The following is a 14031-nucleotide window of genomic DNA, read 5'->3' on the forward strand; positions in this document are numbered from 1 at the left end:
TATTAAAAAAAAAGTATAATTTTATTGTATTACACATAAAATTAAAAAAAAAAAAAAACAATATGCACATTAAAACATGTTTATCAGTTTATATTTTGTACCATAATTCACTCCCCTCGATCTATACACACCTCCCCCTCTGTTTTGTATGGTCTCAGATCAGTAAAATAGAAAAGTATATGGATTTTCAATTCGATTTTTGTTCTAGCATTTTTCCGAAAATACATTTTATGCACTAACTGCATTTTATTTCCTACAGAAAGAACATAGGATTATTTACATATGGCAATGTAACTTTTCAGTGTCATCACATTCATTTACTTAACAAATGTCATAAAGTCAGTAAGTGAAAGTCCAGGGAGTGTAAAGAAATGTTAATGAGACAGAGCAGAAACCATTACCATCAAGAATCAGAAGGGGGTTTCTCAGTTCTTGAAGTGTGGTATTTTCATATAACACACCTACAAAGAATTGTCTTGCACCAGTAAGGTCCTGCAAATGAGGTATCAAATGAAATTTTAATAAATTCCATTATGATTAAGTTTGAATCAGTCCATTAAGGATCAAGTTCATGAAATATTTATTATAGGACTGTACTGTAATGTGTGCATTTTGACATGTAAACATTAGGCAAATCTGAAATCATTTCCAGTGTTAAGGTTTAGGTTGTGTTAGATATCATCATTCTTCCCCTGATACTTTATAAACACAATGAGCATTATGATTGCAAATAATGTACATAAGGAACCAAATACAAGATACGCTATGCCCAGAAAGGGGTTCTTCCCTCCCATCCAAGATACGGTGCTGAAGACAATTTTCTTTTTTCCTCCAAAACTTATAACTTGATAATCTGTTAAGAAATGGTTAAGGTTTCCTATTCAACAAAGTTTTATTTTTCATAAAGAGACTGTTGCTAGTTAAAAAACAAATTACAGAATAGGTAAGTAGAGTTTTCAGAAAGCTTAGCTGGGCAGCAAATGGGGCAAACGATCCATTATTTGCTGTACGATATTTAAAATTAAATTAAAAATAATAATAAAAAAAAAGTAATCGGCTAGAAATACTGCAACTGTGGACTATGGACACTTACCTGTCCAGGGCGCACACAATGTCGGCCCCCGAAGCCGATCTGTCCCGCGGCTCTCGGGTGCTGCCGCTGCCATCTTCGGTAAGGGAATCCCTACTGCGCATGCACGAGTTGCGCGATCTGAATGGTCCCTGCTGTCTTCTGGGGGGGGGGGGCCGTATATGGCATAGATAGCCGCAGATACTGTGGCTATCTATGCCCGGAAGTGGGAGCAAAATTTCCACTTTAGGGTGAAACTGCTTTAATAAAAAAAAAAAAAAAAAAATTTCAACTAGTGGCAGATAGTCCAGTGAAAACCCTTGATAATACAGTTGACCATCCGATAAAAATAATACATATGCATCAGTAAAAACAAATCTCAAAACTATCAGAGCTAGAGGCAGCTGAAGTTACATGCATACTTCCCCCCCCCCCCCCCAAAATAGATTCAGAACATACCCCTCCTTCCTCCTGCGCCTTCCTATTTGCCAGTGAAGTCACCCATTAAGCAATTACAGAGGCTCATAGGAAGGATCAGCTTTAAGCTTAGGTTCACATTGCTGCAGGTTAGAAATTGTGCTAGTTCAGCTGAACTTGTACGAATTGAACTCAGCAATGCAGTCCAACTTCAGCAGCGAAGTCACCAAAAGCAGTTTAGGAACTACTTTTGGCACTCGGTGCAGCGCTGCACCAAAATTCAGATGGTGCAAATCGCATGCCAAATCGTATCAAAGCTTACAGAAAGGTCAGCATTTGCTATAATTCAGCTTATAACCAAATCTACTGATCATTTACTTTTGGTGAAAACCAGTGAATATCACATTTCTTAGGACAAGTTGTGTTTTCGCTTAAAAGCCATCCTTGGTGCAGCCAAGCAGCCACTGTCGGTGCTCAGGAGGCGATCCTGCTGCCACTTTTTTTTTGTTTGTTTATATTTTGCTGAATGGCAACCTTTATAAAAAAATAAAATAAAAAAAAAGGGACCAACATGCTGTAACTGCAAACTGAGCTTTTGGCTTGTGGTTGCAGCACAGCCTCATTGATTTGAATATGTTTGACAGGCGACGTGCTGCGATACATTTGGATGATTTAAAGTCTTTTGTTACCCCAACACTTCACATTCCTGATAAGTGCCTGCTGTAGCATGTACTTGTATGAGAACGTATTCTGTTCTCTTTGCATTGCTTGCTTTGTGTGAAATCTCTTCCTGTCATTCCATTTGCTTTCTTAATTAAAGCTGACCACACAGGAGAGCACACCGTGGTCAGTTCTCTAGCTGTGCTGGTATCTCGGCCTGCTCTCCTCCAATGATCAGATTTGTTAGCACACCCCCACCCCCCAGAACGTCGGTGCGCAGGCGCCGTATAGAGCCGCACCGACGTTCGTTTTTTTTCGGCAACCTGTGACGCGCAGTATGCGCCGTTCGGAAGCCTGTCAATCACAGGCAGTGCTTGGGAACGCCCACTCCCGCGGGATCGCCGTGAGGTGAAAATCGGGATTAAGAGGTATGTGCTGACAAAAAAAAAAAAAAAAAACGGCATTGTGATGGTTTGTGTGATGTCAAAAAATGTTTTAAAGGGTGAACCTCCGCTTTAAGAAGATATATACTGTAAATTGATAACAGTTATAGGAAGGGAGAGGCTTAGAAGACCTCGGTGTGGGTCTATACAAACGAATACTGTATATTTAGGATAAAAGAATTTTTTATATATATATATATATATATATATATATATATATATATATATATATATATATATATATATATATATATATATATATATATATATATATATATATATATATATACACATATATATACATATACATATATACATATATACACATATATATATATATACATATATACATATATACACATATATATATATATATATATATATATATATATATATATATATATACACACACACACACACACACATACATACATACATATACACACATACACACACACATATACATACACACACACACACACACACACACACACACAGCTTTTTTTCCCTGCAGGAACGCGGGGGAACGCAGTTTCGGCACCTCCAGGACAGAATATATATGTAATGGCAAGGGCTACTAGAGTGTGCTGGAGGGTCTACCGATGCTGGCCTCTAGGTGATCTATGGTCGCTGTGGGGGATCTAGTGTCACTGGTGGAGGATCTATTGTTGCAGGAGTGGGGTTAATTTTAGCTGGGAGAGATCTACTGTTTTGGGAGGGGTCTATTGTTTCTGGCTACTGGGGGGGGGATCTATTGTTGCTAGAGGGCATCTATTCTTTCTGGGTTGAGGGGTATTTTTTAGTGGTGGCTCTAATGTTGCTGGGCAGATCTATTGTTGCTGGGGGTCTATTTTCTTGTTATCGGTATCAATTTACATACAAATTACTTGGTTCTGTATTCTCTTTAAGGGATGGTACTGGAAGAAGGGAGTACCTGCACCTATTCCCTGAGAAAAAAAAAAGCCCTGTGTATATTATATATATATGGAAAATTTATTATCAGTACTTACCGTAATTTTCCTTTCCTGATGGACTCCATGGCAGCCTACATGTGGGTTAACCCCGCCTCCTCTCCAATGCTATAGGACCCCCTACCCTATAAGTTTGAGCTCACCGGTAGAGACTGTGTTCCGTAACTAGCCTACTCTAGACCGATGGGGGGGGGGGGGACTCCGGCTGCCATGGAGTCCATCAGGAAAGGAAAATTACGGTAAGTACTGATAATAAATTTTCCGTTTTCCTGACAGACTCCATGGCAGCCTACATGTGGGAAATAACTAGCCAATACACACGGGTGGGTATAATGAACAGAAATACATTTGATTTGACCTGTCAACTGACAAGTTTTACAAACACAAGACCATAGAAGGTAACGGAGCAGGCTCACTACAGAAAGTGACAAAAGGTAATAATGTAGGCCCACAAGGCCATCCTACAGAAGACATCTGGAACCATAAGCTGGACTCTTGCTCATTAAACTGATATACGCCTAGTGGAATGTGCTCTCGCCGACTCCGGAGGAACCGGGTCCTCTGCTTTATAAGCTTGTTGGACAGACTGGACAATCCCGGCCACAATCATTCCGCTCGAGGCTCAACTGCCAGCATGCAGGACGAACAACTAGACAGAGTGTCTGAGACGGAGGAAGTAGCTCACAAGCATGCCCCCGAAATTTCATCTATGTCCAGAGGATGAATTCTAGTGGACTGGTAGGTCCAAAAGTTGAGGTAGGATGATTCACTGGCTCTTATGGGACCTTGAGGCAATCATAGATTTGAGTCGATCAAAGGAAAAAAGGCGTATGTCTTCTAGAAACCAATCGATCTGTCAGGGCATCCATTCCAGAGTCCTAGCTGCACGACCCAGAGTGTAATACCTCTTAAGCTTAACGTTGCCGGTAAAGACTAGAGAGCAGGACCACTTCGGAAGGACTTCCCAGGGGCAGAATTTGCTTGAAGGGACCACTCGTTGGTGACCAGCCGAATACATGTCAGGAAGACCACTGGGGCTTTCTGGACTCCGGGATGTAAGCCGTTGACATGCAGGATAGGTTTTTCTGGACCCAAGACATAATGGACTTGACCTCCCTCTAAGTGCTAGTTACGGAACACAGTCACTAGCGATGAGCTCAAACTAATATATATATATATATATATATATATATATATATATATAGTGACCGGGGAGGGTGAGCCCCACGGCCACACACATGCGCTTGATGGTTAGCTACTTGGTTCTTGGGGCTAGGAGCCCAGGGTCAGGTGGTATTAACCCTTAGTGAGGGCCAGATGGTATTAACCCTCTCTGTCACGTGACGCCACTGTAGTCTTGGTATACCCCGGGAAACTACAGCTCCGGGGGCCTCCGTATCCCCGCTAGTTAGGATGGTAATAACACAGTCCACAACAGGGGTTAATACAACGAAGGCTTTACTGGCATGAAGGCAGGTGTCAAAATCTTCACAGCATTTAAACAGAGTGTCAAAATGTTCTGCAGGCAGTCTCTAGAGGATCACACGGCTGATAATGCTTGAGCTTAGCTGATCATATATATATACACACTCGGCTGCAAAAGCCGGATTAGTAATTCAGGGCCTATGCTTAACTAGGCTGAAAAATAGATACACTTACTGAAGTGTCTGTAGACTTGAGGCTTTTCGCCGGAATAACGGATTGATCCGATAAATGAGCTGAAGTACTGGTTCTGTAATGTTTAGGGATACTCCACTCCTTGCTGTATTTTCTCCTGAACTGGAGGCTTCTGGCCTGCACTGCTTCCCTGACTGTGTTTTGCTCTGCTCTGCCAGGAACTGTGTGTAGTCTAGACTGGCTTAAACAGGAAGTACAATCCCTTATAAGGGCCTGATGAGACTGAAGCCCATTGGTTGAGAGCTGTGGATCATAGAGACTGACCTGTAGTATAACACAACACAATAAGGTCTTGTCTAGCACTTAGTCCTCCCGACTCTAATACACTCTGACTGAACATGAGATGGTAATACACTCTGACTGAACATGAGATGGCTGACTAAACCTCTTAAAGCTATACACACCTAATAAACGTATTATCAACCATAACAGTATAAAATCACATCATAACTAACTGAGTCCCTGCAGGGGAGACCCCACAAGCCGAGGGCCTCAATCTGACAGGGCCTACAGCAAATACCTGTACTGGGACACCACATATACACATACATACACACACACACACACACACACTTTTGGAGTAGTATCAATTAGTAAATAAGTTCCACGTAAAAAAAAAAAAAAAATTTACTTCACAATTTGGTCTGGTCAAACATTTCTATTACCCATGGACCTAAAAGGGCTTTTTTTTGTAGTAGAATAACGATTTTATTAAAATTTTTGTTTTGAAGCAAGGATGTTTTTTTTTTTGTCCAACACCATGGGGGAGACTATCTCCATCTCTCACTTTCTAGATTAGGGGGAAACAAAAAAAAAAGTGAGGAAGGGGCTGTTACCAAGACAGGAAAGCATTGACAGCAAAAAAAAAACAGTCACACATTGCAACCCTTCCTAGCTCTTCCAAAAATGATTTTGGTCTGTGTCCCTGTTGGAGATTTCTCATGACTTCATATTCTCAGCAATAAACACCTAAAAGAGGCTTTAACCTTTGCCACTATCAAAAAACACAAACAGCTGAACAGCTTTAAATCTGAACAGAGTAATAAAAATACATGCACATTTTTTCAGTTTCTGTGAAAAGGATACTGTACTGAATCTCAAGTTTGTAATTTCCTGGGGGCAGACCAGCTGAAAACTTGCCACTGTCAATTCTACGGTATAACTTCCGAAAAGTAGGCAGGGCTGCTGTTCTCATCCATACGATAAAGTCTTCATTTTGGAAGCCGTTATTAGTCTGGTCAGTTGATAGTTCATATACAGGCTGTGACCAATTCATGGGCTTTGCTGTCCCATAACCTTTAAGAAAAACACAAAATTTGCCAAATCAGGTTTACTTGGGTATAAAATCACTGCATCCAATACAATATAAAAAGAAGTGTGTTGTATCTGTGTTAGTAAAGGAATTACATGTATACATTTAATTATGTAAAGAGCAGAAAGGAAATCAGCTCCCATAAAATAAAAAAACTATTCTATTAAATAAAAACAGCATACACGCTGTCCTTTTACAGTATATTTAAATGTTTATATTCCTTGCTGAACCCAATACTACATACTAAAAGAAGTGTGTTCATGCGCCAAGACTGAATTATACAGTATACTGCATATATTAATTTATGTTTACGCCATTTTTTGTTTTTCACATCACCTTCAAAGATCTGAGCTAAGGTTTTATTGCCATCTTTCGGATTCTGGAATTTAATGTTGTAATCGGTCCACCATGCAATCCCTTTTCCATTTAATGGCACTTCCTCATACATTCCAGTACTGTTGAAGTAATACAAGGTAATAGAATCTGAAATGTGAGGAAAAAATAATAATAATAAATATAAATATATATATATATATATATATATATATATATATATATATATATATATATATATATATATATATATATATATATATATATATATATATATATATATATATATATATATATATATATAGCCACCAACATTAGGGCCTGTTCACATTAGGACGCAGTAGGCTGTAATTTGTGGGTTTTGCACTGTAAAAAAAAAATTCTTACCATTAAACATGCTGTTAGCAATAGCACCACATGGAGCAATTGGTTTTTGCTCAGAATTCACTCTATATGGGAAACAGTCATTAGATGGGTTCTAAAATGATAAAAAAAAAAAAATAATCAAATTACTATTCACACATCATACTAATAGTAAAAACGACAATATACAAAATAAACTTTAAAGCCTAATCCTAGCCACAATGTTAAATTTAGCTTTGAATGCAGTGGGGAAGGGTAGAACCTATTTCAGATTATTGTTCGTCTGTGACAAAAAAAGAATTAAAAAAAAAAAAAAAAATACACACACACACACACACACACACACACACACACACACACTGTTTTAGTGTACACTTTGTAATTCTATATGGACATTGGGAAACCATATTGAGTTGCTACACAATAGTTGCGTTATACTATACTTCAAATCTAAGTGCCGGTTCACACTTCCGTGACTTGGGATCCAACTTGTGTCACCCCAAGTCGCGTGACATGAGAAATTCAATTAAAGTGAATGAGAGCCGTCTTAATGTACACTACTGAATTTGCTCCGACTTTAAAAAGGTTCCTGTACTACTTCAAGGCGACTTCTAGGCAACTTGTACCCATTGATTTCAATGGAAGTTGCCTCCAAAGTCGGATCTCTGTCTTAACTGAAGCAACTTTACAGGAAGAGAAAATAGTTTACTCAGGCAAACCCCTCCCTCCCACAGAGCTGATTATTCTGTGATTGACCACAGCCAAAGTCTCCTCTCCTGGAGGCAACCAAGTCGCGTTGTAAGTTGCTCGAAGTCGCGCTGAAGTTGCCTTGAAAAGATGCGCTGTAAGTCGTGTTGCCCCTGTGTGAACCAGCTCTTAGAGATTTTGAAACAAAAAAAAAAAAAAACTGCCCATGTGGCCGATATCATACATTAAACTGTTTTTGATTTAATTATTATTTTTTTTTATGTGGAAAACAATAAAAACATAAGAGACTTTACAAAAAAAAATTTAAGATTACAAGCAATTATAAAGTACACATAAATACATTTATAAAAACATACAATAATACATTAATACATTAATACATGTATGGGTACATAGTAGGGTCCATCCTCTAAAACATGTGCCTAAAGTAGATCTATCTATACCATAGCGCCTTCTCTTTTATCTTCCAGGGCCTCTCGGAAACGAAGGGCTAGATTCACATAGCCCGCCCTAACTTTGTGGCGGCGTAGTGTATCGTGTTTACACTACGCCACCGTAAGTTAGCGAGGCAAGTACATGATTCACAAAGTACTTGCCTGCTAAGTTAAGGCGGCGTAGCCTAAAGCGAGCGGGCGTAAGGGCGCCCAATTTGAAATTGGCTGAGGGGGCGTGTTCTATGCGAATTTGTGTTGACCTGACGTGATTGACGTTTTTTTGGAACGGCGCATGCGCCGTCCGCTTACATATCCCAGTGTGCATTGCGGCAAAGTACGCAGCACGAGCCTATTGGTTTCGACGTGGACGTAAATCCCTATTCACGGACGACTTGCGCAAACAACGTAACATTTTCAAATTTCTACGCGGGAACGACGGCCATACTTAACATTGGCTACGCCACCTTGGGGGCATGTTTATCTTTAGGCGGCCTATCTCTTACGGAAACGGCGTATCTTTACTGCGACGGGCGGACGTACGTTCGTGAATAGGCGTATCTAGTGATTTAAATATTCTACGCCGACCGCAATGGAAGCGCCACCTAGCGGTCAGCCTAAATATTGCACCCTAAGATAGGACGGCGCAAGCCGTCGTATCTTAGATATGTTTAAGTGTATCTCTGTTTGAGAATACACTTAAACTTAGGACAGCGCAAATTCCGAGTTAGGTCGGCGTATCTACTGATACGCCAACCTAACTCTTTTATGAATCTAGCTAATAGGGACGAGAAAAGTCAAAAGAGCAAATCCCGAGCGGCTCATGCACCTCAAACTGTTTTTAAACAAAACTACCCTGCGTCAAAATCTATAAATATATTAACAAAACCATGGGATAGCAAGTTTGTAAAAATATGAAAAAACAAAAAACACACAACACTTTATAGTTATACCATAAGCCTGATGCTTAAAGGGTTTGTAAAGGTAATTTTTTTTCCCCCAAAATAGCTTCCTTTACCTTAGTGCAGTCCTCCCTCACTTTCCTCATCCTTCCATTTTGCTTTTAAATGTCCTTATTTCTTCTGAGAAATCCTCACTTCCTGTTCTTCTAACTCCACACAGTAATGCAAGGCTTTCTTCCTGGTGTGGAGAAAGCCTCTTGAGGGAGGAGAGGACGAGCAGGAGTGTCAGGACACTCTCTACTTTGCAGATAGAGAAAGGAGCTGTGCGTTAGTGGGCGTCCTGACACTCCTGCTCGCCCCCTCCCCCCAAGAGGCTTTCTCCACACCAACAAGAAAGCCTCACATTACGGTGTGTAGTTACAGACTGAAGAACAGGAAGTGAGCATTTCTCAGAAGAAATAAGGACATTTAAAAGCAAAATCGAAGGATAAGGTAAGTGAAGGAGGACTGCACTAAGGTAAAGGAAGCTATTTAGGGAAAATATTTTTACCTTTACAACCCCTTTAAACTGGTGAACAGTACAAGTTGGTCACCCATATTTTGACTGAAGCCAAAAATAAGAGAGGTTTAGAACAGGCATGGAAAACTCCCTTTCCAACCCTTTGTAGAGGTCAAACATCAGACCTCATGGGTTGTGTTTTTTTTTCAAGAACTTTAAAAACTTTTGAAAACCGAATGAGGACTCCATGCTTGTATAATAAAAATCCCCATGGTGGTTCTTTTATCCTCATGTCCAGGGATTGTCGTTATGGTGGAGTGATATGCCTCAAAATAAAATATTTAAAACACTGTTCAATGGTATTTTCTTCCCTCCCAGCTCCCCCTTTATTACTTTTTACTCCTATGCCATTTTTTTTTTTTGACACTTATTGTATAGTCCAAATGTGTCAGGATACTCCTCAGGTTAACTGTACTGTTACTCAATGCAGTCTGGCCCTCTGGAATATGTTTTTAAATGTATGTCTCAGATATATCTATTCCTTGCTAGAACCAACTAATACAACCTTGTATTTTTCTTGTTAAAACGAGTAAAAATGTATTACGCTATATGCAAATAAAAACACACACACCTCAAAATATATTGTCACTGGGTATACACCATACTTTGCTTTACGATCTAGGTGACAGCAGTCTGTATATTAAAAATCTCACATACAGTTCCCCAGATATGGTTAATTAATGATCCTGCTGAGTACTAGGATGCGGTTAATTCTTCCATCCTGCCGTCATCAGTGCCTGAAGGTCTCCGACTATTAATCAGGAACCAAATCACATGATTGTCATGACAGCAACCCTGGTGATCACTGGAAGTTTGTTTCCAAGTTAGCTTGCAAATATACATTTGTAAAAAAAAGGTGCCACTGCACCTCTCTTTCTGTACATAGACAGTGAGAAACGGTTTAAAATCGATGCAGTGTTAGGGGGGTAAAAAAAAAAAAAAATATATATATATATATATATATATATATATATATATATATATATATATATATATATATATATATATATATATATATATATATATAATATATATATATATATATATATATATATATATATATATATATATATATATATATATATATATATATATATATCACTCACACACACACTGACTGTACATTGTAGATTTATTCCTAGGCAGGTAGAATTATTTTACCTAAATTCCATCCATTAGAATAGGATAATAGTAATTTAATAATTTAATTGTTATAGTTATTTAGAATTTTTAATTTTGCATCGGAGGGAAGGGTTAAAACTTTTTTTTTGGGGGAGGGTATTTTCTCTTTGCATCCTGTCCCAGAGACAGAACAGGAAATTAAAAGTAAATGTCCCCCCCCCCCAGTTCCATACTTATCTAGTTGGATGCAGCATCGGTCCCCCCGCTGCCTCTGTACCGAGAACCTCACAGCCACCAAACATCACAGCTCCCCGAGCAGAGAGCTTGTGACTGTCAATCAGCAGATACTCCGCTTTGCTCCTCTACGCTCACTGGAGTGCTGAGCTGTAGAGAGGTGGGGGCGGTCGTCTCAGCGACGGACATCAGTCCAGACACCTGGCGGATCCAGACTTTATTGTTGGAATGATGCGGTGCTTGGACTGATTTCTGTGATGTCAGAGAGCGGACTTCGGTCCGCTCTCTGCTGAAAACGGGCCACAGGAGTGCAAAACTAATTACACTCCTATGACCCATAGGAGAAGCCCAGCCAAACAATCTTTGGCTGGATGTCTCCATTAAAGAATAACTCTTAACCACTTGGCGTCTGTAAGGCACCTTCATGACCAGGTTTTTTTTTTTTGCGATTGCACGGTCATGCAATACTGTACCCAAAAAGGATGTCCCTTTTTACCCACAAATAGAGCTTTTTGGTGCCATTTGATTGCCACTGCATTTTTTTTTTTTTTTTTTTTTTAGCACAAAATATAAAAAAGACTGACCACACAAAAAAATAAAATTATCTTTTCACTTTCTGCTATAAAACATATCTAAAAAAAAAAAAAAAAATCAAAAATCTAAACATTTCTTCATAAAATTTAGGCCAAAATGTATTCTGCTAGATATTTTTGGTAAAAAAAATCCCAATAAGTGTATATTGATTGGTTTACGCAAACGTTATAGCGTCTATAAACTATGGGATATATACTTGATTTTTTTATTTATTTTACTAGTAATGGCAGCGATCAGCCACTTATAGCGGGACTGTGATATTGCAGCAGACACTTACACTTTTTGGGGGACCAGTGACACCAATACAGTGACCAGTGCTAAAAATATGTCACTGTATGAATGACACTGGCTGGGAAGGGGTGTAACATCTAGGGCGATCAAAGGGTTAAATGTGAACCCAACATGTTTGAGTGTACACAGTGTGCTGCTTTCACTAGGGGAATAAATGGATTCTAGTCCCTGCTTTGCAGGAACACATAATGCATCCCTTCCCCGTCGGAATAGTTGGTTTACATAGGCAGATCGTTGTTCTTTACGATGATCAGTGGGTACCAAAGGACATCGGGGGGACCCACAAATCAGCTTCTGTTGTGAATATTCACAGCAGAAACAGTGTGCGCTCTGCAGGCGGAAATTATCTGGCGCACAGCTGTCGCCCTGTAGCAGCAAAACTGCTATAGGGCAGTCAGCAGCTAGTTAATAAGCAGAACCCTCCTGTTAAACGGCTGTCCCCAGAACAAGTGTCCCCTTTGGAGAGCTGCGCAGACCTCTTTTTCCCCTTAACGACTATTCTAATGAATGTTCAGATGCTGAATCTGAACCCTTTTTTAAGTCAATCTGAGCGGAACTAGTAGTGGCCATTTTCTGGGACAATAGGTGAGGGGGTTGTCAGACAAAGCACAGGGGTTGCTGGGCAGTGTGCTGGGGACGTGCAACTATGCAAAAAAAAAGCGCCTAAAATGTATTGTTCAGCAAAGAGGGTCTTTTTTAGGAAACTTAAAAAAGTTCAATTTTGACAAAGGTGTAGGCAGAACAGAACACACGCAGCGAGTTCTCTCTTTGTTGAGAAATTGGGCAGAAAGTTGGGCAAGGATGGGTACACAAGGGTCATATGGGCACAGACAGGAAATCAGGGCAATCTGGCACAAGGGTCAGGTTTAATGTCACAGGGCAGCAGGGGCAGACTGACAACTCATGGGGCCCCCGGGCAATAGAAGACTATGGGGCCCCTGGGCTTACAGATGGCCACCACGCCAGGAGGCAGTGCAGAGGCGGGGCAGCTAAAATCTCAGGATTTTCACATCAGAAGCATGTTGGTTTCAGACATATCAGGGACAGATGTAAAAAAAAAAGATTTTTACATACTGTCCCTGGTTTTACTAAGCCTGGCAACCCTGATGGGGCCCCCTAGTGACATGGGGCCCTCGGGCAGTGCCCGAGTGACTCAATGGTCAGTCCGCCCCTGCAGGGCAGTAATCTTTGCACAGCAGGGTAGGCAGCGATGTGGGACAGCAAGGTTCAAGTCCAGCACACAGGACCATAATCCGGGCATGGGAGGGTAGGCAACAATGTGGCATAGCAAGCATTAGGGTCCAGCACACAGGGCAGTATTTTTGGACACAGCAAGGGTAAACAGCAATGTGGCACAGCAAGGGTTAGGTTCAGCACACAAAGTTAAAGCATAAATGCACCTTTTGTCACATTTTCAGGTAACATGTTACAAATAAATGAATCGAATCTCATCGAAGGGACCAGTGGAAATTCAATCCATCTGCAGGAAGGCTGGTTGTACCCAGGTCGATTGATACAACCAGTCTGTCTGATTTTTTATATGTGTAGCGCTTATTCCCATAGGAGCCGCTTGAAATTTGCCCAGGTTCTTCCCCAGTCACAGCCACACCTTTCCTCAACCAGTCTAGGGGTGTTTTTGTTCTTTTTATTTTTGGAGACCTTGGATAGTGTTGAGGAAATTGAGCAAGATACTCCAAAAACAGAAACTATGTACAGGTGGAGAACAGTGGACTTTATGTAAAGCTTAAGCAGAAGAAGTCCTTGCATATAGCAAACGGTGGACTTTGTAAAAGAAACAGTTAACAGCACACAAGCTTTTTCATTTAGAGCGGGGATATGCAATTAGCAGACCTCCAGCTGTTTCAAAACTACAAGTCCCATGAGGCATAGCAAGACTCCGACAACCACAAGCATGACACTGAGGCATGATGGGACTTCACAATGA

General features: G+C 40.2%; 1 protein-coding gene across 2 annotated transcripts in view; it reads right to left on the reverse strand.

The window, feature by feature from the left end:
- Positions 1-609: 609 nt before the first annotated feature.
- The window catches only part of LOC120926855 (cell cycle control protein 50B-like), a 55570-nt gene continuing 42148 nt past the window's right edge, over positions 610-14031 (reverse strand). For both annotated transcript variants that reach the window (XM_040337122.1, XM_040337121.1), the window contains exons 5-8: positions 7270-7360; positions 6886-7032; positions 6324-6533; positions 610-853 (exon numbers count right to left, since the gene is read on the reverse strand). In XM_040337122.1, coding sequence (XP_040193056.1) covers positions 672-853; positions 6324-6533; positions 6886-7032; positions 7270-7360 — 630 coding nt within the window. In that variant the 3' untranslated portion in view covers positions 610-671. The remainder of the gene's footprint in view (positions 854-6323; positions 6534-6885; positions 7033-7269; positions 7361-14031) is intronic.

This window comes from Rana temporaria, chromosome 2 (assembly GCF_905171775.1).
Source record: "Rana temporaria chromosome 2, aRanTem1.1, whole genome shotgun sequence".
Taxonomy (NCBI): domain Eukaryota; kingdom Metazoa; phylum Chordata; class Amphibia; order Anura; family Ranidae; genus Rana; species Rana temporaria.